The 25,642-nt window shown below is 45.4% G+C and overlaps 1 protein-coding gene across 1 annotated transcript; it reads left to right on the top strand.

Moving 5' to 3' along the window:
- The first annotated feature begins 1,459 nt into the window (after positions 1–1,459).
- LOC144695733 (zinc-binding protein A33-like) lies at positions 1,460–24,354 on the top strand. Its single transcript, XM_078566692.1, has 6 exons — positions 1,460–1,885; positions 1,976–2,071; positions 2,165–2,398; positions 3,477–3,499; positions 7,393–7,511; positions 22,546–24,354. The coding sequence occupies exons 1-6, from the start codon at positions 1,475–1,477 to the stop codon at positions 23,094–23,096; spliced, it is 1,434 nt and encodes a 477-aa protein (XP_078422818.1). The 5' UTR covers positions 1,460–1,474; the 3' UTR covers positions 23,097–24,354.
- Positions 24,355–25,642: the final 1,288 nt, after the last annotated feature.

The following is a 25,642-nucleotide window of genomic DNA, read 5'->3' as shown; positions in this document are numbered from 1 at the left end:
AGTATTTTCCAAAATCGAGTAGAATTCCGACCGGTGGGGAGGAATGTTTCCAATGACAGGAACTTCCCAGGTTTTCCCTCCATTGAAATGAATGTCAGTAAATTCCGGTGGGCTGTGTAAGGGGTGTTCATGTCCCCCAGGCCAGATTGTCATTTCTGTGCCCCACACAGGAGCTGTTCAGCACCCAGACAGTGACATTAAAATCCAATGTTCAATACTGTCAAATGTATGAAACATTTTGCGCTAGAATATCAGACAATATCTCTGCAATAAAACAAGACATTTTTTTTCTCCAATCGACATTGATTTCTCCACTTCCCCTCTGCCGCCTTAACTCTTTGGCCAGAATTTTTCCGTCGGCGAGTTGGGGGCGGGTCCCGCTCGCCCATCGAGGGCTAAATTCTGCCCTATATTTTTCCAACTTTACTGAATTATCTGTTTATAATCCTGATGTATCTCAAAACTTCAATAGCCTGTGGTTTTCCTTTCTGCCGGAGCACAAGTGTCGGGGGAAGCTCTTCAAGTTTAACCCCAATAGGATGCCGTTTGATCCTCTCCCATTTTCCATTGGCCTGTCCCACAGTCCTGCCCCCCACACCCTGTGATGTCCTTCCTCTTTATCAAGGACTGGGAGAGCAGCACTGCCTGAGACATGAATGCACAGAGCTCAAAATCCCCAAGGCGGAGTTTGATTTTCTCTGAATTTTTTTTTCTATTTGTGAAACTAAATCTTATTTTCTCAAGCATTTACAAAGAAACTCCAAATACATTCTGCATAAAAACATATGTCAAGCCTCCTTTTCAATGCATTAATGCTCTCGACCTCAGCCACATCATGTGGCAGCGAGTTCCACATTGTGACCAATCGCCAGATGGAGAAATTCTCCCTAATATTGGGGGAAATATGTCACCCCAAAGCTTTCCTGCATCAGTTGAGGTGTCCCTGGGAAGGATCCATGAAGCACAGAGGTCTGTGAACCCTCTAAATTCTCTGTATCTATCTCTCGAAATACTTTCTTGAAGTTATGGTACTTTTTGCCTTAGTGTGAGCGACTGCAATCAGGAACGCATTTTAAGGATCTGGATCTCACACCTTGTTTCACCAGAGGGTTTGTAATCGGCAGCGAGTTCAGACTGGAGAAAAGTGCAATAGAATCTCGATCCCACCGATCTCCCCCTCCTCTCTCCCTCCCTCTCTCTCTCTTTCTCTCCACTGTCAACATTCCCTGGAGCCCAACCCGCCCTCGACAGGTTTCAATTATTCCCCTCCGTGCTTTAACTTTGCTTTTCCCCCTTTAGACTGGGCGTGTTATTTTTACTGTCCTGTGTGAAAGTCGCGAGGACATAGACCACGATGGAATAATAATTCCCTGAGGATCGAAGTGAACGTTATAAGAAAAAAGCTGAACTGAGGGTGTGCGGCAGCAACATCGAAACTGAAAGCGGTTTGAGTCAGGAAGTGCTGAGTGTGAACATGGCTTTCAGAGAACAGGTCCAGAATTTGACCGAGGAGACAATTTGTTCCATTTGCCTTGATTTCTTCACTGATCCGGTTTCACTGGAATGTGGACACAACTTCTGCCGCTCCTGTATCACCCAGTGTTGGGAAAAGAAGGAGAAAAACTCCTGCCCGGAATGTAGAGAGGAGTTTCCGGAAAGAAACCTCAGGGTAAATCGGGCCTTAGCGAATCTGGCCGAGAAAGTTCGAAAATTAATGCTGGATCCGAAAGAGAAGGAAAGCAAACTTCACTGTGAGGAACATCAGGAAGAACTGAAGCTGTTTTGTGAAACTGACAAGAAATTGATCTGTGTCACTTGTGTAGTTTCGCGGGAACACAAATCTCACAACTTCCTGCCGATTAAAGAAGCTGTTGAAATCTACAAGGTAAAAGGGGATATATTTTCTAAGTTGATAGTTTTATCACATTTTCATGGTCTAACACTTCAATTCTGTGATTTTCTCTCCCAATCCCAGGGTCAGCTGAAATCTTCCTTTGATTCTCTCACACAGAAGAAATCGGCGGTTCTAGAAACGGAACAGAAACAGAAGCGGAAGATTTCCGAAGTCAGGGTAAGGTCTCCCTGTGCTGGTTTTCTGGGATCTCGGTCAGTTTTGCTCCCTTTATCGCGGGACATTAATTATGTTTCACATTTCATTTGATAGGAACAGTCGAGCAGTCTGCAGACCCACATCACATCCGAGTTCACTAAAATGCACCAGATTCTCACTGAGAAAGAGCAGCGACTACTCAGAGATCTCAGGGAAGAAGAGGAGAGGATTCTAGAAAGAATGGAGAAAAACCTTCGAGCGATTGAAGAGAATTTAAATTCTATTGAGGAGAAGCTCTCAAAGTTGCAGAAACAGATGGAGCAAAAGGACGAGTTGATATTTTTAAAGGTGAGGGAATATATTGCGGGTCAGTTCAATGAAACTTCACACAGTCACAAAGTAACTGATAACTGTGGAATAAATATAGAATTTACTGAATAAATAAAAACGGAGTTAAGCACATTTCTGTCTGTTTCGTGGCAGTTTTGCGGTCTCCCCGAAATAATCGGCTTCCACATTGTCTGTAGATTCCCGAGAATACCTGTAACCTCCAGAGAATGAGTTTTCTTGATCTTCACACTTGCTTTGTGATTATTTCCGTGTTGCCAAGTTTATTTTTCACCTGGACCGCCCATTGTAATCCAGTTCCAGTTCATGTTGTGAGTGTGTGGGTGTGTCTGTTACGGTGTGTGAGAGTCACTGTGTCTGTGAGCGGGACTGATGTTGAGTTCCAGTTTATTTGACTCTCCACAACCTTCCTGCCAAAATGCATCACTTTACACTTCCGTGTTGAATCTAACATGCTCTGAGTCTGCTCATTTCACCAGCCGCCCTGTTTATGTCCTCCTGAAATGTGTGCAATTCTGGTTACCTCATGACAGAAAAGTAATTGAATTAGAGAGGGTACAGAGGAGATTTACAAGGATGTTACTAGGACTAGAAAATTGCAGCTATGAGGAAAGATTGGAAAGGCTGGGGTTGTTCTCCCTGGGACAGAGGAGACTGAGGGGAGATTTGAGATATACCGAATTGTGAGGGGCCTGATAGAGTGGGTGGGGAAGGGCCTATTTACTTAGCAGAGAGGTCAGTGACCAGGGGGCACAGATTTAAAGTGCATAGAAAGATGAGAGGGAAGATGATGAAAAACCTTTACACCCAGACGGTTATGGGATCTGGAACTCACTGCCTGTAAGAGTAGTAGAGGCAGAAACCCTCAGCTCATTTAAAAGCTGTCTGGATATTGACATGAAGTGCTGTAAACTGCAGGGCTGGTGATCAAATGATGCAAAGTGCGATGAGGCTGGGTGGCTTGTTTTTCATCTGGCGCAGACAGGATGGGCCGACTGGCCTCTTTCTGTGCCGTAAACTTTCTATGATTCTAAATCTGTTACTGTGCTCCTCACTGTTCGTGATTCATTTATTTCAGGAGGAAGCTTGTCGGAAGAGAAGGTAGGACATGTTTTCTGCTGAAACTCTGCACAATTTGGTAAAATAACTCAGAAAGGTTTTGTTATGAATTTCTTTTCTACTTACAATCGCAACATTAAAGTGCCGTTCATCGGGCGACAATAACTCTGCTTATGGTTTAAGCACCAGTCTTTTATTGTTATGACATGTTTTATTGCAGATATTAAATTAGATTTCATATAACTGGTCCACATGATTGTATTAAATTGCAAGATGCCATGCCGTCCTGAAGTGCTCACTTGCAGGCTGCAGACTGCTGTTGGTGCGGCTGTGGCCTTCCGACTGACCCTGAGAGAGCCACACCGTCCATGTTTCCATGGTGTCGACCATCCATGTCCCTGCAAGGCTCCTGACCAAACCCAGACAGTCACATGTTAAGTGGGAACAGGTTTTGTTTTTATTCCAGTAATGAACCTTGACCTGTATCCTTAACACCGAGAAGACAGACCCAGCAGAGGTGGCGGCACTGTGGTATAAATTTTGGAGGGAGTTGCCCTGGGAGTACTTAACATCGACTCGGAACCCAATGAAGTTTCATGGCATCGGGTGAAATATGGGCAAGGAAACATACTGATGATGACCACGTAGCAACCCGTTTGCCAACACCCTCCCCCCACCCCTCCCTCACATACTCTTTGGCTGATGAATCAGTACTCTTCCATGTTGAACGCCACTTGGAAGAAGCACCGAGAGTGGCAAGGGTGCAGGATATACACTGGATCGGGCACTTCAATGACCATCACCAAGAGTGACTCGTTAATGGAACTCCCTCCCTAACAGCACTGTGGCTGTACCTACACCACATGGCATGCAGCAGTTCAAGAAGGCAGCTCACCACCAACTTTTCAAGGGCAGTTAGTGATGGGCAGTAAATGCTGGCCTAGCCAGCGATGCCCACATCTCATGAACGATTTTTTTCATAAAGCGCCACTACTGGCCGAGCTGGCTATGTCCCAAAGGACATAGCTGCTAGACTGGGTATGTGGCAGGTGATGAGGTAACCAACACGAGGATAAAAACGTACTTGATCTCATCCTCACCAATCTGCCTACCGCACATGCATCTGTTTATCTCTGCAGCAGTAGGAGTGACCACCGCACAGTCCTTGTGGAGATGAACTCCTGCCTTCACATTGAGGATACCCTCATTCAAAACTGGGCATCCATGAGGCGCTGTTGGCCATCAGCAGCAGCAGATTTGTACTAAACCACACTCTGCGACCTCATGGCTCAGCATATCCTGCACTCGACTATTATCTCCACTGGGTTTGGTCAGGAGCCTTGCAGGGAATTAACCCTGGTTGAATAAGAGTGCAAGAGGGCATGCCGGAAGCAGGACTATGCATGCCTAAAAATGAGGTGTCAACATGGTGAAGCTACAACCCAGGGCTCCTTGCATGTCAAACAGCGGAAGCGGCAATGGATAGACAGAGATAAGTGATCTCACAACCAATGGATCATATCAAAGTTTTGCAGTCCTGCTACATCCAGCGTTGCATGGCGGTGGACAATTAATCGACTAACGTAAGGAGAAGAGTTCACAAATACCCCACCCTCAATGATGGGGAGCCCAGCGCATCAGTGCAAACGATTAAGGCTGAAGTATTTGCAACCATCTGCAGCAAGATGTGCCCAGTGGATGACCCATCTCGCCCTTCTCCAGAAGTCCGCAGCATCACCGATGCCTGTCTTCAGCCAATTTGATTCACTCCGCGTAATATTAAGAAATGGCTGAAGGCACTGGATACTGCAAAGGCCATGGGGCTTGACAATATTCTGGCAATAGTACTAAAGGCTTGTGCTCCAGGACTTATCGCACCCCTAGCGAAGCTGTTCCAGTACAACTGGCATGTACCCGGCAATGTGGAAAATTGCTCAGGTATATCATGTACACAAAAAGCAGGACAAATCTAACCTGGCCAAGTACTGCCTCGTAGGTCTACTCTCGATCATCAGTGAAGTGACGGAAGGGGTCTTCAACATTGCTATCAAGTGGCACTTACTAAGCAATAACCTTCTCACTGACGCTCAATTTGGGTTCTGCCAGGGTTGCTCAGCTCCTGACCTCATTTTAATCTTGGTTCAAGCATGGACAGCAGAGCTGAACTCCAGAGGTGAGGTGAGAGTGACTGAACATTACATCATTTGACCGAGTGTGGCATCAAGGAACCTAGCAAAACTGGAGTCAATAGTAATCGGAGGAAAACTCTCCACTGGTTCGAGTCATAACTATCTCAAAAGAAGATGGTTGTGGTTGTTGGAGGTCAATTATCTCATTTCCAAGAAATCACTGTAGGAGTTCTTCAGGGCACTGTCTTATGCCCAACCATCTTCAACTGCTTCATCATTGACCTTCCGTCCATCATATGTGGTCAGAAGTGGGGACGTTCGCTGATGATTGCATTATGTTCAGCACCATTTGTTACTCCTCAGATACTGAAGCACTGCATGTCCAAATGCAGCAAGACCTAAACAATATCCAGGCTTGGGCTGACAACTGGCAAGTAACATTTTCCCCACACAAGTGCCAGGCAATGGCTATCGCCAACATGAGAGAATCTAACCATCGCCACTTGATATTCCGTCGCTTGCTATTACCATTACAGAATCTCCCACTATCAACATCCTGAGGGATACCATTGAGCACAAACTGAACTGGACTAACCATATAAATACAATGGCTATAAGCACAGGTCAGAGGCTAGGAATCCTGCGATGAGTAACTCAGCCTGCCCATCACCTACGAGCCACATTTCAGGAGCACGATGAACTTTCCACTTGCCTGGATGAGTGCGGCTCCGATAACATTCAAAAAGTTTGACATCATCCAGGACAATGCAGCCCACTTGACTGACACCCCATCCACAATCATTAACTCTCTCCACCACCAACGAACAGTGGCAGCAGTGTGTACCATCTAATAGATGCACTGCAGGAACTCACCATGCCTCCTTAGACAACACCTTCCAAATCCATGACTGCTACCATCTAGAAAGACACGTGCAGAAGATGAGTGGGAGCACCACTAATTGGAAGCTCCCCTCCAAGCCACTCACCATCCTGACTTAGAACTATATCATTATTCCTTCACTGCCACTGGATCAAATTCCTGGAACGCCCTCTCTTACAGCACTGTGGGTGTACCTAGACCACTTGGACTGCAGGGGTTCTAGAAGGCAGCTCACAACCACCTTCTAAAGGGACAGTTAGTGATTGGAAATAAATGCTGGGCTATCCAGCGAAGCCCACACCATGTGAATGAATGAAAAAAATCAACGCAACAGCAGAAACGTGTTTTAAGATATAAAGGAATATTTGCACCAAACCACAAGGAGATATTAATACCAAAGATGAGGTACATTTTAAAATGCCTTAAAGGAAGAAAGAGAAATAGAGAGGCAGAAAGGTTTAGAGAAGGAATTTCAGAGCTCAGGGCCTCGGCAGATGAAGGTCCAGCTGCCAATGGTGAAGCGATTAAAATCAGGGATATTCAATTGGCCAGAAGTAGAGGAGCGCAGGTGTCTCGGAGAGTTGGGTTGATGTTTTCAGCCTTTGCTTTTATTCTACAAGCTTTGTTTGTAATAGAGCAAGTGGACAGGCTAAATGTTTATCTTCTCCTGTGATCTGTGATATACAAGCAACTAATTTGTTATCAGGCTGTGGGCCTTTGCAGGACATGAGTGTTTCCATCCTCTGCCCTTGCATTTCCAAGTTATCTTTTGCTCAGTTATAGAGAGAAATTTCACTTTCTATCACATTTGTTCTAATATGAAAAATGCTGAAAGATATGCATTTTGGGGTAGCTTCACCATTTAAATCATGTCTAAAATGCTCAAATGGGATCAATTTATAGCATTAATTCTTTAATATTTACAGGATTAGTGATGACACTCCGAAACTCTCAGTAGCAGATGTTGCAGCCCTGTCTTTCGGAAAGTACATAGGACCTTTACAGTACAGAGCTTGGAGGGAAATGATCAATTCCATTGACCCTGGTAAAACTTTTATATTAATTTTCCTAACTATAATTCCAGTTGTGAAGGAAATAAATGAGCTTCAAAGTTCCAGGGGTGTGGGGGAAACAGGAAATCCAACGTTCCTCCAGTGAGGGGTTGTGGTCGTATGATCATCATAAGATTATAAGAAATAGGAGCAGCAGGAGGCCTTTTGGCCCATTAAACCTGTCCCGCCATTTGATAAGATCATGGCTCATTTAACTGTGGCTTTAACTGCCCTTTTTCCCTGTTCCCTATAGCCCTTAACTCCACTGTCATTCAAAAATCTGTCTAATTCAGCCCTGAGTCTATACAACAGCCTGGTCTCCATTGCTGTCTGTGGAACAGAATTCCAAAGGCTAACATCCCTCAAAGAGAAGAAATTCCTTCTCATCTCTATCTCAAAAGGGAGACAGACCCCTGATTTATAAACTATGTCCACTGCTTCTAGATACCCTCACAAGAGGAATCATCCTCCCACTATCAACACTATCAAGCTCCCTCAGAATCACATATGTTTCACTAAGATCACCTCTAATTTTTCTAAACTTCAAGAGTATAGGGTTAAATGTCTCAACCTTTCTTCATCAGACAACTCCTTCATCCAGGAATCAGCCTAGCGAACCTTCCCTGAACTGCTTCGAAGACATAAATATAACTCCCTTAAGTAAGGAAATGAAAACTGTGAAGTGAAAGTCAACATTGTCCCAGAGGACCATCGGCTGCGCTCTCATTAGAGAGAGACGACTGGTGGTGAGTTTAACCTGAGGGTCACCACACCTCAGGTGTGGGGTGAGGTTGAAAAGGCAGGGCCTTCATGGATGTTCAAAACCTCCCCACACATGAACAATTCCTCCCCCTCCCCCACTCTTTAGGTTAAAGTCCTCTCCACAGACCTAGTTGTACAATTTGCCAGGACACTGGTTCCAGCGTGGTTCAAGTGAAGGCCATTCTAATAGTTTCACTCACTTTTTCCCCAGCATTAGTGCCAGTGCCCCATGAATTGAAACACATTTTTCCAACACCAATCTTTGAGCCACACATCCAATTCTCTGATCGTATTCGATCCATGCCAATCAGCTGATGCCTCAGGCTGAGATTATTACCTTTGAATTTAGTGCCTAACTGCACATACTCTTTCAGTAGAACCTCTTTCTTAGTCCTATCAATATGAGTATCCACGGGGACTATAAGAACTGAATGCTTTTCCTTCCACTCCAAGTTCCTCGCCAGCCCTGAGAGGATTACTTTGACTCTGGCACAGGGCAGGCAACACAGCCTTTGGAATGCATGCACTTGCCTGAAGTGAAGAGTTTCTATCCCCCTAACTAACCTGTCCCCTACTACAATGACATTCCTTTTTGCATTTGGATAGCTTCCTGCACCACTGTGCCATAGTCAGTTTGCTCATCTTCCCTGCATTCATGCTCTCGTCCACATGAGGTGCAAGGGCTTTGAATCTGTTGGGCAATTGCAAAGGCTGGACTTTCTAACCTGACTTTCTTCCCTTTCCCTGACCACTGAACAAATCGGAATACCTAAGGGTGTCACTGCCTCCTGGAACAAAATGTTCTGGTAACTTTACCCCTCTTCAGTGCATTGCACTGTCCAAATCACGGATTCCAGTGGATCAGCTCAGAGCTGAGGTTCCTCAAGCTGCAGACACTTACTGCAGATGTGGTTGCCGTAAATCAGACGGGTAGCCTCTGGTCCCCACCTGCTGCAACTGCAACACATCACCTGCCCATCTTTATTTCATTTTTATCTAACTGATTCGATTTCAAGTGGCTCTGGTGGAACGCAAACAGAGGATTATAAGCATTTTATTGCTGTGTAAGTGCCACTTGATGGCATTGTCAACATCACATTCTACAACTTGCCTGAAGATTGAGAGTAGACTGTTGGACCATTGATTGTCCACATTGCATTTGTCCTGCTTTTTGTTGGCAGGATATACTTGGGCAATTTCCCACATTGTCGAGCAGATGGCTGTGTTGTAAGTCGACTGGAACAATTTGGCTATGGGTGTCACTAATTTCAGAGTTAAAATCTTCAGTACTACAGCTGGGATGTTGTTAGTGTCCATTGCCTTTGCTGTTTCCAGTGAGTTCATCCCTTACTTGTGATCATGTGCAGTCAGTTGCCTCAGCTGAAGACTGGCATCTATGACATTGGTAACGTTGGAAGGAGACCAAGATGGATCATCGAGGTCATTGTTTCTCCTGCAGCTGTTGCCCTGATTTGAGATGTGGTGGTTGCCACGAGTACTCAATCAGTGTTAAATCTGCTATGTGAGTGGCACGGATGCAGTTTTAAGGCTAAGAGACTGAAGCTCTACGCTGTCTTCTTAACAGTAGAAAATCAGAGGCTGCACATTATTCTTGACTGCAAGAGGGATTTGGGTGTAATATTAAAGAGATGTTTGTGCATTTGCCTAAATCCTTTGTCGACCGCACATGGAGATTTTGGTGGCGTGCTCGTCTACTTTATCTCCATTATCAAAGGTGGCAGTAGGCCTCACATAAAAGGTTTGCAACCATAGAATGATAGAAAAGTTACGGCGCAGTAAGAGGCCTGCGCCAGCCAAAGAAAAAAGAAACTAGCCGCTCATTTTAATCCCAATTTTCAGCTCCTGGTACATAGCTGTGCAGGATACAACACTTCAGGTGCAGATCCAGGTACCTTTCAAATGAGTTGAGTATTTCAGCCTAAATCACCAACCAGGCCAAGACTTCCAGACGCCCATCACCCTCTGGGTGCAAAATATTTTCCTCATTTCCCCTCTAATCCTTTTACCAATCACTGTAAATCTGTGCCCTGTGGTAACCAGCATCTGATACAGTTCCATCACAACGTCTTTGCCTTGGACTTAAATACCTCATCCAATAAAGAAAAGCATTCCATATGGTTTCTAGACCACTGTACCCACTTGTACTGCCACCTTCCAGGATATGCGGCATACACGCCAACGTTCCTCAGCCCCACCTCAAATGCATTACACACACTTATCCGGATTGAATTCAATTTTTCCACTCAACAAAACCATTGATATAATTCTGGAGATAACAGCTACCCTCTACACTTCCAACTACAGGGAAAATGTTTGTGTCATCAGCAAATTTCCCAATCATACCTCCCACATTTACGCCCAAACCATGAATATATGCAACAAGCAGCAAGGACTCCAACACTGAGCCCTGTCAATCACCACTGGAAACCATTTTCCATTTGCAAAAATATCTATCGACCATTACCTTTTGTTTCCTGTTGCTGAGCCAATTTTGGATCCAACTCACCACCTTCCCTGTGACCCATGTGATCTCACTTTCCTGACCAGTCTGCCATGTGGGACCTTGTCAAATGCCTCACTAAAATCCATGTGGACAATGTCTGCTCCACTACCCTCATCAATCCTGCTTGTTGGTTCCTCAAAAATTTCGATTAAGTTAGTAAGACATGATCTTCCCCTACACAACCATGCTGGCTATTCCTGATCAATCAATGCCCTTCTAAGTGACACTTTATCCTGCCTCTCAGAATTGATTCCAATAATTTGTCCACAACTGAAGTCAGGCTGACCAGCCTATCATTTTCTTGCCAATCCCTCACAAGCTTTTTAAATAATGGTACAATGTTCAAAGACCTCCAACCATCTGGTACCTCACCTGTCTCTAGTGAGGATTGGAACATAATCCTCAGGGCATCCATTATTTCCTCCCTGGCTTCTTTTAACAACCCGAGATACAATCCATGTGGTCCTGGTTATATATCCACGTTCAAGGATGTCAGTTCCTCCATTACTTCCTCTCTCACTATACTTATTTTATCTAATATTTCACACTACTCCTCTTGAACTAGAATGTTTGCATCATCCCTCTCTTTAGTGAAGACTAAGACAAAGTACGCATTGAGAACCCTGCCCACATCCTCAGCATCAACGCACAGGTTACCATGTACATCTCTGATAGGCCCTACCCTTCCTTTAGTTATTCTTTTGCTCTTAATGTACTGGCAAATCTCCTTAGGGTTTTATATGATTTTACCTGCCAACATTTTTGCAAATCCTCGCTTTGCTTTCCTAATTTACATATTTACTTCACCCATGTACTTTCTATACTCCTCTAGACTTGCTTTTTGTGACTGCCATGAGCCTTCTTTTTTTGCTTCATCTTGACCTGTCTGCTTCTGTGTAACCTGGGGGCTCTAGATTTGTCAGTATCACCATTCTTTTTATGGGGACATGTCTCCACTGTGCCCATAGAATCTTGCTTTTGACAACATTTTCCCGTCTAATGACTCTACCCAGGCCACTTTCGCCAATTAACCTCTCAGCTTTGTAAAATTTGTCTCCCCCCAATTTAGAACTTTTATCCCTGCTTTCTATTTACCCTTTTCCATAATGGTGTTAAATCTAACTGTCTTATGGTCAGTATCTCCAAAATGGTCACCCACTGCTACTTCATCCACTTGCCCAGGTTCATTTGCTAAGACTAAATCTAGAATTGCGCCCCCTCTCGTTGGGCTTGTTATGTGCTGGCTAAGAAAGTTCTCTTGAATGCAGTTCAAGAATTTTGTGCCCTCTGTGCCCTTCACACTGTTTGCATCCCAATTCATATTAGGGTAGCTAAAGCATCCAAATATTGCCGTCCTATTGTTTTTGCACTTAGAAATTTGCCTACATATTTGTCCCATTCCACCATTTGGGGGCCTGAGTACACTCCTAGTAGTGTGCCTGCCCCTTTTTTATTTCTGAGCTCCACCCATAGGGCCTTATTTGATGCTTCATTTTGGATGTCATCCCTCCTTTCAGCTGTCATTGATTCTTGAATCGATAATGCTACACCCCCACCTTTTTTATCCCCCTCTCTACCCTGCCTGAAAACTCTATATCCAGGGATGGTAATCTGCAATTTTCGCCCCTCCGTATGCCAGGTTTCTGTTATGGCGATGATATCATGCTGCCATGTGTCTAACCAAAGTGCATTGGATATCATTGAAGGATCATTGCTTGTTTAGAGCACGAGGAGAGGGAGTGTCGATTGGACCTGTGCTGAGGACTGTGAGGAGATCCATGTGAATGATCAGCAGCTTTAACTGTCCTGTGCAGGGTCCATGCAGGAAAGAAGTTTTCCTTGACTGTGGGTGTCACAATGACAGATCACGGTCTTCCACTTAAGCTAAAGTCCATCTGAGACTCAGACTTGTAGGGGTCTCTGTGACTGGAGGGTCAGGGGCCTTCCACCTCAGCAAAGCATAGTGCAGGTGAGGCACTCAGTGAAAGGACTACAAAGTAACCCCTAAACTTGTTGGCATGATAAACATGTCAAAGGATATGCGATTATGATGTGTGAGTGGTGACTGGCGGGGGGGGGGGGCGCAGGAACATGATAATTTCTCATCAATATGCATGGAGCAGCGATTTATAGGGGTCAAACGTTCTCATGTTGCTCCTCCCTGTCTGGTTATGGTTGAAAGAGCTCTCTGCTAGGTCGGCTCCCCTTTGAGAGCAGGTGTCAGGGTTAGCAAGAGCCGGCCTCAGGGAAGTCAAGATGGCGGCCATTGGCCTGGCCACAGGTGTATCACAGGCGGTGCTCTTATCTACAAATGGGTGAAAGGCAATGCTGGAGGTGGCTTCGTAGATCCCGGGATCTATCTGCCAGCTTCTCCACAATGAGCTGCGGCCATAAGGGCTTGGAGGGAATCCAATGCTGGTGGCATTGAAGGTCACGCCCGCCTTGAACTTCTTTAATAATGGACCCATCTAGGGCTTCACTTGGGATCAATGCGTCAGCTTTCAGTCAGTGACACACAAGTGTATTCAGAATGCCCAATCAGGATAGTGCATCTCAGGAAAGTTTAGATTTGACATTCCTTCCAATCTGTCGTGTTCAGGACTTTGTCAGTGCATTGCTGAAATCACAATTCTACTTACAGGTGCCTGAGGTTGCAGGAGATGGTGCAGATCCTAATAAGCGCATTTGGCGCCAGGGTTCAGCATTTTATTATAGTTGAGCACATGCAAGGCTCAAACCAACAGCAGGGAAGATGTCACTACTGCAATTTAATTCTGCTCTCATAAATAAAGGTACATTTGCGAAACCTATGGTCAGTAAGCAAGAAGGTGCTGGGGCCTTCCAGCCTCCAAAGGATAGAAAACCAAAAAGTTCAACAAATGTCCCGGAAGCTTACTCTGCCCGGAATCTGGTAACTATCAGATTGGTATGGGCCTGTCTACCACATCATATTCCAGCTATAGCCTCTGCATGTGGTTTGGCCACATCCTGGCCCTCCCATCCCCTTCATTGTCCTTCTCATCGGAGCAGACATCTTGCTTCCCCATGTCTCGCACAGGCAACACATCCCCATTTTGTATCACGAGGCTGTGCAGGGTGCAGCAGACAATGATGATCTGAGACATTCTCAGTATGGGAAAGCACTGCCTGAGCCATCCAAGCATCTGAACCTCATCTTTAGGAGCTCAATCATCTGCTCAGTCAGGGACCTGGTGGGGGTATAGCCATCATTGTATCTCCTCAGCAGTACTCTGCGGGTGGTGAACTGGCATCATCAGCCATTTTTGCTTGGGGTATTCCTTGTCCCTGAGGATCCTGCCCGGCAATCACCGAGATAGTTCCTTTAATACCCTCCACTACCCTCGAGACCCTACAGAGAGACCATTGCCTTGGTAACATAGAAAGACTAAACACATGAGCCCTTGTCAGGCATGACCATTCAGTTGGGGGTATGGAGTTTTGGAGTCATGAGTTGGCCACCACCCGTGCTCCTTGGAGGCTTCCACCTCTCTCTCTCCATTCATCCCTGCCTCTGACTGCAGCTGATGGCGAATGGACAGAATGAATGGAAGCTCCATACCTTGCTGGGATCTCGATGTGATGAGATGGGCATAAACCTGCTGACGTGTGGGCTTCACCATAGAGGGGAGAACACGACTGAGCATGGATGACATCCAGTTACCTCATAATTATTAGGGTGTGCCTTTAGTCGGCCATTTGCGCTGACCTTGAGCACCACCCACCAAAAAGACCTTGCTCCCACTTCGAGGCATCTTACTTACTGACTAACTGCGTGGTCAACGCCAGATTTGAAGAATGGTGTGTGTCACCTTCCAAACTTCATCCGCCAACTTCTACCCTTCCCCCTGCCACCCACCAACTTCCCCCCATCACATTAACCCACCCAATATCAGCTTTCCACTCCCCTCTGTCATGCTTGAACCTCCCTTCGTTCCACTGGGCATTATTCTGATCCACCTCCACATGCCCTCCCGACCCTGAGATCTGATGTGTACAGGCCCAACCTAAACAACCCCTCAAAACCTTTATTAACCAACCATGCAATAATATACACTTCCAACACCAGTTGTTCAGTGAGATCCGCTTGTCGGAACCCATTCCCACGTGGTCAGTCTGCTGAATGACTTCTCCTGCACGACTTCCTGTGACTGATCACGTCACGCTTTCCTGGCTGTCCTTGTGGCTGTGGCTTTATATCCCTTTCTGACCCTGGTCCCTTGATATATAAGTTAATACCTTGATTCGGGTCATCCAATTGTGTTTCATGCTTTATCAATCCCTCCACCTGCATGTGGTCATTTCCTGCTCTCAGCAGGGGATATCTCCAGGTGTATGCCAGCTATGGATGTAATATCTGTATCTTGATAAGGCAGTAAGAAAGCTATTCACACATATCCAGAGAGGCCATTGTCTATGAAAGTTGCTGTAGATGGAGTGCCTGTTGGTGAGCCACCACCTCAATGACATGTCCTGAAATGTCTGTGTGTTTAGTTAAAACTGTCTTTATTTTTAAACAGTTGAAAAAGAGTTTCAGAAAGAGTAAACCTTGTTTGGATGGTAACGCAATATGTGAAAATCAGACAGTAAATCAGTAACCCAGCTTACATCGTGCTCAATATCAATCTCCATCGGAGTTAATGGAAACAGATATTGAGTGGAATGTGTTCCAAGCTGCTACTTCAGTGTTGTCCAAGTCACACAACCGTCCATGACAAATTTCAACCCCTCCCTCTGTGTCTCCATGTCACCTTGGAGCATCTGCTGTTGACTCTTGATTGCCTTCTGGATGAGAAAATCTGGATGGTGAACATGTCCCTCGTGTGCAAGTGCACGGGTATAGAAAGGAGCAGTTTCAGGTACAGTGTTTGCACCAATGAGCACGTCAAATAGGACTCTGGAGGAGTAATTTCTGCATTTCTGGGCACCACACTTTGGGAAGGATGTCAAGACATTGGAGAGGGTACAGGGGGTACTTACCAGCACAATAGCACTGATGAGGGACTTCAGTTTACAGGGTAGTTGGATAAGCTGCTAATGCTCTCCCGAGAACAGAGAAGTTTAAAGGGAGATTTAATGCAGGAATATGAATTATGGGGGCTTTATTGAGCAGATCAGGAGAATCTGTTTACTCTGGTAAGTGTGTCTGTAACTAAAGGCTAAGATTTAAAATAATCACCAAAAGAATTAGAGGGGTAATGAGCAAAAATGAAATCTCACAGACTATGTTCATGATCTGCAATTCATTATCTGAAAATGTGGATTTCATAGGAACTTTCAAAAATGAATTGAAGATGTTCTCAAATGGACTAATATGCAGGGATCCGGGCAAAAAGCTGGACTAGAAGATTAAATTGGACAGCCTGCACAAGTACGATGGGCTGAATGGCCTCCTTCTGCACCATAAGATTCCGTTATCTAGTCCAACTCATAATTGGGCTGGGATGTTTTTAAGGGACTAGGGCAGTCCCGAAAACAGGCGTTAGGCGCCATCCATCTGCTAATGTTGGTGCTGTTTTGGACTCTGTCCAAAAATTGGGATGTCCTGAGACTCAAGCCCTGAGCCTTGGGTTTCCTGGACATGGATGTGGGCGACAGTGAAAAGCTGAGCACATTTATTTTCCTGTTTACAATATGGAGATGGGGGAGGCAGCAGTGTTTTTCTCAGCTCCTCAATGCTCCTGTCCACACTGTATGACACAATGCCCACACCCCTCCCACTGCTGTCTGGCCCCTTCACACTCTACGCTCACCTACCCAGTGTCTCCCCAATATCACCCACCCAAATCTGCACTTGCTCCTCCCGCATCTCTGCTCTCTCCCCTCCCCCACTCTCTATACTCGCCACCCACTCCCTCTAACCTCCCCCCACCTGTCCTCCCTTCCTCGATTTCTTGCTCCCATGCACCCTCTGCCTCCCCCCCTGCAGATTTTCCTCACAACCCTCCTTCCTCACCTGCTTTCTCTCTCATCTCACTTTCCTGGTCCCCTGCTCCCCTCCACCTCCCGTCCCGTGGCCTTTGTTCTTTCTCTCCGTCCATTCCTACACATACTCCACTCCCCATCCATCCCCTCTCTCACTCACTTCCCTCCAGTCAGTCTTCCCTCCCCATTCCGCACATCTTCCCTCATCTAGGTCCCATACTCTCCCTGTCCTCCCTGTCCCGCACACTGTCCCTCGCAACCCCCCCTCTTTACCCTCCAGCTTTCTTTCTCCCCTCCCTCTCCCTTGCTCTCTCTCCGCTCCACCTCCCAACCTCTCTCCACTCCCCCTTCCACCATCTCAGCCCTCCCCTTCCACCATTGTCACTGTCCCCTTCAGCTAACTCTGGCTCCACTCTGTCCACTCATTGACCACACCCCCACCCCTCCCAATCTCTCACTCCTTCATCACCCTTTCTCCCTCCCCTCCCCCTCCCTCTCCCCTCTCTCTATTCACACGTTTTTTCTCTCTCTCTCTCCCAATCCCGCTCCTGTGTTTGGGTTGCTGAGCTGTAACTAGTGGAGTGACACAGGGATGAGCGCTGGGAACTCAACTATTTACGATCTATATCAATGACTTGGATGAAGGGACCGAATGTCTGGTAGTTAAATTTGTTCATGACACAAAGATATTAGGAATTTAACTTGTTAAGAGCACATGAAGAGTCTACAAAAGGATTTTGATAGATTAATTGTTAGTTAATTTATCGGGTAGATTATAATGTCCAAATTCATGAACTTGTCCACTTGGCAGGAAGAATATCAAGGCAACGTATTATTTTAATAGAGAGGATGATTAAAACTATATTGTTGGAGTTCTGACTGTGTATTTTCGGTGTGGAGCGATTGTAAGTTCACACCTGTGGGAATAACCTTTGTGTTGTCTGGAGATTGTAACATTTAAGGTTCAGAATGTACCAAGGGTTGATACATTCAGATCCTGTCTCAGGGCAAGGGGGGCTGAACCCTGCTGGGAGATCACAGGTTAACAGGTGAATTCAAAGGTCAGTGAACAACCATTTGTGTTCATTTGTATTGAGTTAAAAGAGTTGGGAGCAGCAGCTGGTGCAGCAGCTCAGCTGAGGTGCTGGGACCGTCCCTGTGTTGAGATGCTGGAGTGGAACTGCTGTCAGCAGGTTATAATTTGCCTTACAAACTACCAGGAGACTCAGGTACAGGCCACGATCTTTCATTAGTGATTCAAGCGTACGTAGGGAGAGACAGCGTGGGGCAGTCTTGACCGAGCTGTGCAGATTACAGCGAAATCTTTTTATACACAATTAGTCACAGACTCATAATCTAATCTTGTCAATTCACAATCATATGCTTAAAGAGGCCTTCGGCTTTTGTCACTTATTTCCCGTGTGTACAGACACGCGACATTGTTCTCATCCTCGCAAGACCACCATCTCCTGCTGACTGTGCAGGAGTCTGTGCCTCCAGACTACAACAGCCACTCACTCCCTGGCCTTGTTCTTTGTTCTACTGCCTTGCCCATCATCTCCTTTCTTATTCTGTCTGAACCACATCTGCTATTCTCCCGTTCTGCTTTTCTGCTTATATTTTATTGTTACTAACAGGCAATTCTAACTAAAATTGTTTAACCCTTTCAAGATACTGGAGTAGAACAGCTCTTGGCAGGAGTAGATCGTCCAGCCCTTCCAGCCCACTCTGGCATTCAATGAAATCATGGCTGATTCTCTACTTCAACATCATTTTCCTGCACTATCCCCGTATCCATTGATGTTTTTAATATGTAGAAAACTATCCATCTCAGTCTTGCGCATACTCAGTAACTGAGCCTCCACAACCGTCTGGGACAGAAACTTACAAAGATTCATCACCCTCTGAGTGAAGAAATTCCTCCTCATCTTGGTCTTAAATGACCTGCCCCTTAATCTGAAACTGTGTCCCCTAGTTCTCGACTGCCCCACCACCGCAACCAGGGAAACACCCTTCCTGCATTTATCCTGTCAAGTCCTGTCAGAATTTTGTATGTTTGAATGAGATCACCTTTCATTTTTCTAAACTCCAGAGAGCAAAGGACCCGTCTATTTAATCTTTGCTCACAGGACTGAAAGGTCCGAGGAATACTCTGGTACAAAATTTCAACACTCGGAGTCCAGATGCAATATTCAAGTGGTTCCTTTATTACACATGTGGGCAGCTCACGCTGAGCAATCCAGGCGCTTCTCCACCGAGGTTCAAATGAGCACAGTTAATATATATTTTTTTACTACCAGTTACAACTTAATGGTGCTAGTTAGATAAAGGCCACAACACAATAATCTGATCATTGTGTTCTTGTACAGTAATTGCAGTGCAGAGACTGGGCATTATCCTTTTGGGAGACAACAAAGAATATGCGTTTGTTCTAGACAAAAGGTTTACGGGGGCTGACTGGGTGTGTTTCGGGGCTATCAAATGGTGTTAAATGGCCTTCCCCATCTCTTGATCGAGTCATCCTGAGTCCCTGCCCATGTGTGTCTCCCATTTCCTAATAGCAAATTTACAGCTGAGCCCTTTGTACAAGTTTTTATCTTTCATGTAAGGCTGTGATTGTCTGTGTATGCTTTGGCAACCGAGTTGCTGGTCCTAGCTGGCACTTTAAAATAAATCCAAATTTTCTGCATCTTCAGGATAATCCCTCCATTCCAGGAATTTATTTGTGAACCTTCATTACACTCAGTCTATGGCAAATATACCTTTCCTCATGTTCGGAGACCAAAGCTGCACATATTAGTCCAGATGCCGTCTCACCAAGGCGATATATAATTGTAGTAAGACACCTTTACTCCTGTAACCAAATCATCTTGCAATAAAAGCCAACATAGCATTTGCCTTCTAAATTCCTTGCTGTACCGGCTTTCAGTGACTCATGAACATGGACACATAAGTCCCTTTTATGCTTAACATTTCCCAGCCTCTCTCCATTTAAGAAATACCCTACATTTTGGTTTTTCCCACAAAAGTGGATATCCTCACATTTCTCAACCTTGAATTCCATCTGCCACATTTTTGCCCACTCACTGAGCCTCTCCAAATCTCCTTCAATCATCTCTGCATCCTGCTCACAACTGACACTTCCATCTGCAAACTTGGAAATATTACATTTGATCCCAACATTCAAATCATTGATATGGATTGTGAATGTCTGGGGCCCAAGCACCTATTCTTGCGATACCCCACTAGTCACAGCCTGATCACCTGAAAATGACCCATTTATTCCTACTCTTTGTTTTCTGCCCATAAACCAGTTCTCAATCCATGCCAGTACATTCCACCAAATTGCATTTGCTCTGATTTTGTTTGCACACCTCTGTTGTGGAACCTTATCAAAAGCTTTCTGAAAATCTGAATAAACGACATCCTCCAGTTACCCTTTCCCTATTCTCCTAGTTACATCCTCCAAAAACTCCAACAGGGGTTTGTTAAACGTGATTCCCCTTTCATCAAGTCCATGTTGATTCTGCCCAAGCTTCCCATTATTTCTAAGCGTCCCGTTATCACATCCTTTATTTTAGGCTCTTGCATTGCCCCTACGACTGATGTTAGGCTAACAGGTCTGTAATTCCCTGTTTTCTCTCTTCCTTCTTTCTTAAATAGTGGGGTTACATTTGCCACCTTCCAATCTGCAGGAACAATTCCAAAGTGACTCAAATTTTGAAAGATGACCACCAATGCACCGACTTTCTCTACAGCCACCTCATTCAACATTCTGGGATGTAGATCATCAGGTCCAGGGGATTTATCTCCTTTAGGTCCCATTAATTTCTCTTGTACTCTTTTTTTACCTAATAATATTGTGTTGCAGTTCCTTGTTGATATTTGTCCTTTGATCCTCCATTATTCTGGGGGGTTTTTAATGGTGATAATTGACATTTTGGCAGATTATGAGCAAGTTCATGTGATTTGCCTTACTCGTGTCTGTCATTAACCATATGGTTTGTGGTGTGTTCGACCGCAGTTTTCCTGTTAATTAATGTTTACCTCATGTTAATTCTTTATGTTAGAATATAAGAGGTAATATTATCTGTTTGCATTGTTGACTCTTGGTTAGTAAAATTCTTCTGTTTGTTTCAAAACATGGAATCTTATGGATTTATCCTCTTAGCAAGCAACTGGGATTTCAAATTTGGTCGACTAACATAAAAAAGTTAATGGTCACTAAGCAGATCATAACCAAATTTGAGGGTCTTGCCTGGGGCTGTAACAAATTTGGGGCCTGGCCTTGCAATGTACCAAGGGAGACAGCAGAACACTACAGTAGAGAGGGATCTGGACAATCTGGTACATGAATCACTAAATTACTTTGCAGGTACAGCAAGTGATTAGGAAGGTAAATGGAATGTTCATGTTTATTGCAAGAGGAATCGAGTACTAAACTATGCAATTGTTGCTACAGCTGTACAGGGTCTTAGTGAGACTGCATCTGAAGTCTGTGTACCATTTTGATCTCCTTACTTAAGAAATGAGATAGTTACATAAGACGCAGTTCAGAGAAGATTCGCTCGACTGATTCTTGGGATGAATGGATTATCTTATGATAAAAGGTAGAACAGGTTTGGCCTTTACTCATTGGAGTTTAGAAGGATGAGAGGTGATCTTACTGAATCGTGTAAGACGCTGAGGGGATTTGACAAGGTGGATGCCGAGAGGACATTTACCTTGGAGAGGCATCTGGAAATAGGGGACAGTTTTAAAATTAGGAGTCTCCCATTTAAGACTGAGATGAGGAGAATTTGTTTTCTGTCAGAGGGTGGTTAGTGTTTGGAATTCTCTTCCCCGGCGAGCAGTGGAGGCTGGGTCATTGAATATATCCAATCAGATCAGCCATTATCTCCTCCCCTTCTCTCTTTTTCACTCTGCCCGATTTGCGTTCACCCTCCAGTTCTTGCTCGCTCTCTCTCTCACGCCTTTAAGCTCTCCCTGCTCCCCTGCACTCTCTACCCCTCCATCTCGTTCTCCCTCTCACACCATCACACTCTCCCTGCCCCCCTGCACTCTCTACCCCTTCATCTCACTTTCACCCTCGCACTCTCCCTGACCCCCTGCACTCTCTACCCCTCCATCTCGTTCTCCCTCTCACACCATCACACTCTCCCTGCCCCCCTGCACTCTCTACTCCTCCATCTCGTTCTCCCTCTCACACCATCACACTCTCACTGCCCCCCTGCACTCTCTACCCCTTCATCTCACTTTCACCCTCGCACTCTCCCTGCCCCCCTGCACTCTCTACCCCTTCATCTCACTTTCACCCTCGCACTCTCCCTGCCCCCCTGCACTCTCTACCCCTCCATCTCACTCTCACATCCCCACACACTTCCTGCCACCCCCCCTGCTCTCTTTACTCCACCCTCTCTTTCTTACCCACTCTCCCAATCTCTGTCATGCTGGTCTCTCTCTCTCTCTCTCTCCGGCTCCCATGTTCTCAAACCCTCCTGCTCTCACTCTCTCCCACCTCTTCCTCTCTATCAGTCCACCCACACTCTCCCTCTCCACGTTCCTGCTCCCTCCTCTGCTGCCATTTTCTCTCCTCAACTTCACATTCCCCCCCCTCCATCTCTTTCCAGCTCTCTCTCCCTCCCTCTCTCTCTCTCTCTCTCCCTCCCTCTCCCTCTCTCCCTCTCCCTCTCTCTCTCTCCCTCTCTCTCTCTCTCTCTCCCCCTTCCTCACACTCTCTCCCCCTCCCCAGCCCCTCTCTCTAAATCACTGACTGTGTTATTTTAACTTTCCCCCAGCTCCAGCCTCTCTGACTCTGGATCTGAACACAGCGAATCCCCGGCTCATCCTGTCTGAGGACCGGACCAGTGTGAGACTCGGAGACAAACGGCAGCCGCTCCCTGACACCCCGGAGAGGTTTGATCCCGGGGTCTGTGTCCTGGGATCAGAGGGATTCACATCAGGGAGACATTACTGGGAGGTGGAGGTGGGGGAGAAGACTCGGTGGTGGCTCGGAGTGGCCCGAGAGTCTGTGAACAGGAAAGGGGGAATCTCCCTGATCCCCGAGTCCGGATTGTGGGTTGTGGGGCTGGATCCCGGAAGAGGTTATTTAGCCGCCACCTCCCCCTCTGAAACCCCCCTCACCCCGAGTGTGAATCCCCGGAAGATCGGGGTTTTCCTGGACTATGAGGGTGGACAGGTGTCATTTTACAATGCGGACAACATGTCCCATCTCCACACTTTCACCCACACTTTCACTGGGAGAATCTTTCCCATCTTCTGCCCGGGATTGAATGACGGCGGGAAAAACTGGGCACCACTGAGAATCTGCGGGATTCAAGGTCACTAACAGATCCATCCCATAATTTCACACCGGCTCCCTGCCTCCTGCCAGCTTTAAACTGATGGGTGTGGGTCTCAGTCACAGGTGGAGAGAGAAGCCAGGTTAACATTCCGGGTATAAACCCTGTATGGGAACTGGGAACTGAAAGATCAGCGAGGACCTCTGTAGGGCTGGGGGAAAGAAGGAGGGGGAGAGAAGAAACAAATAGAAGCTCAATTGTAGAGAGGAACTTACAGGGTAGAATGAGCTGTGAACTGCAGGAACCCGGTGACCTTCCTGCCTGTAATGTTGCTCCACAGGCGGAAGGTGGTGGGACATCAGCTTGTTTGAGATGAATCAGTTTAGTGATTCTCAAACTGGGGTCCGGGGAGTCTTTCCCGGGGGGTCCAGGAAATAATTTCTCCAGAGGGTGGGAGAGAGAGAGAAAAGCACAAGAGGGGGAGGAAGTGAAGTGGGGGAAATGACAAGCTCCCCGCTTTGTATAAATTCCCAGGAGTTAGTGTTATTCCTGCATGAGCAGCTGTCAAGATTTCCACCCCCAAACCTCCCGAATTCTCTCCCTTCTTCACGGTGATGGACATTTCGGCTGTCATGGTTTTCAGCGGTGAGTCTGATATTTCCTTTCGGTAGGAGGGGAGGTGGAAGACCAGCTGCTGCTGTGATACTCGTCTGTCTTCAATTTGGGCTCAGACAGTGAGCAAGTGCCGTTATCATGCTGCCTGGCCTGCTGAGTATTTCCATTATTTTCTGTTTATATTAATCTCTAATTGGTTTGTTTCTTGTAATCGCGATAAAACTGTCATCTTGACTTTCTTCAAACTCTCACCATGTTTCAATAACACTGAATAACTGGACTGGGTTGGTACACGCCTGTAAATATTTCCCAGACTGTCATATCCAAGTGGGTACTCTGTAATAAAATTGGAGGGGTGTTTCCGGTTTCGTTTACGTTAAAATGTGAACGTGCTTCGAGACTGTTTGAGCATGTAAATGATGTGACACTGTTGTGAATACTGATGTGATAGTCTGTCTGTATTGAACGTGATGTGTGAACTGATCGGGTATGTATGCCATTAACAGGCAGTGTTAACCATGTGAAAAGTAGTTCAGTTGCTGCATTAGAATGTTTGTCATGGGCTTTCTCTTGTACTGAAGCTCCTCCGAGTGCAACATGATCATTTGAATATCATTGCAATGTCTGTGATGGTCATTTTGAAATGTTCTTTTAGATATTTTAGGAATAAAGTATATTTTGCAAAAAAAATGTGGAGTCACAGTTATCATTTATCTCTGGTTTGTCTGCTCTGTCTCATCACTTTCCTGTCAGTGAAATAGTCCTTAAATCACTATTATGTAGTTACCTATTTTATTAAAAATATGTAACTCTGTACATGTAACCTGTTCATATTATCATTTTTATATAGCATTATAATTTACATTGAGAGTCCATGATTACATTTGTAAATTGGTTCTTTAACGAAAAGAATCTGAAAACGAGTGGAATAGAAGCCGTTTTCTCAAAAAGGACACAGTTCATCATTAAATCTAAGAAACAGAAACTAAACATGCTATTTGTTTTATTTACAAATTGCTCCAGAGTCTGGGTCCTTACAGCCCCCATTCCAAATTTACCTGGATGATTTTAAGAGCTTCTGGATGGAGTAAATGGAGTGACAGATGCCTGTAAATTGTCCTGAAGTTTACTCTGGTACTTCAGCCATCACTCCCGCGGATAGGGACCTGAGATGGGCAGTGGAAATGCCAGCCTGCTTCAGGTAGGAAGCAATGCAAAATCGTAAAATCACAATGCACTGACTGTGGTCAATCAGCCCCCTCTGTCTGGAGAGGCACCTTGATAGAGCTATTCAACTGGTCCCAGTCCAGTTCCTTTTCCCCCACTGCCAATCCCTTTTTGAAAGTTAGTTTTGAATATTGTTTCCACCACACTGGCAGGCAGTACATTCCAGATAATAATGGGCTGCGGGAAAATCCGTATTCATCTCACTCTGGATTTTTTTTAAACAATACCTTACACCTGTATCCTTTGGTTGCTGAACCCTCTGCCACTGGAAACAGTTTCTCCCTATTTTCTCCAAACCTTTCATGATTTTGTACTTCTCTATTAAATTTTCCATTAAACTTCCCTGCAGAAGCACTGGTCATAATCTTCCAATCCCCTTAGGTACAGGAGAGGAGCCAGAGGACTGGAGAATTGTAAATGTTTCATCCTTGTTCAGAAACGGTCTAAGAATAAATCCAGCAGCTCCAGGTAAGACAGTTTAACCTCTGTGCTGGGAAAGCTTTTAGAAGTGATAACCTTGGGCACAGTTAAAAAACACGTAGACAATTGTGTGGAGTACTTAAGGAAAGCCAGCCCGGATTTTTCAAAAGAAATGTGTCCAACCAACTTGATTGAGTTTTCTAATGTGGTAACAGGTAGGATTGATAGGGTAATATGGCTAATGTGGTATTTATAGAATTCCAAAAAGGCATTTGAAAAAAGTCATATAATAGGCTAACATGAAAATTTGAAGCCCACGGGATGAAATGGG

The sequence above is a fragment of the Cetorhinus maximus genome, chromosome 21 (assembly GCF_964194155.1).
Source record: "Cetorhinus maximus chromosome 21, sCetMax3.hap1.1, whole genome shotgun sequence".
Taxonomy (NCBI): domain Eukaryota; kingdom Metazoa; phylum Chordata; class Chondrichthyes; order Lamniformes; family Cetorhinidae; genus Cetorhinus; species Cetorhinus maximus.
This window is presented reverse-complemented; position numbering and strand designations above follow the sequence as displayed.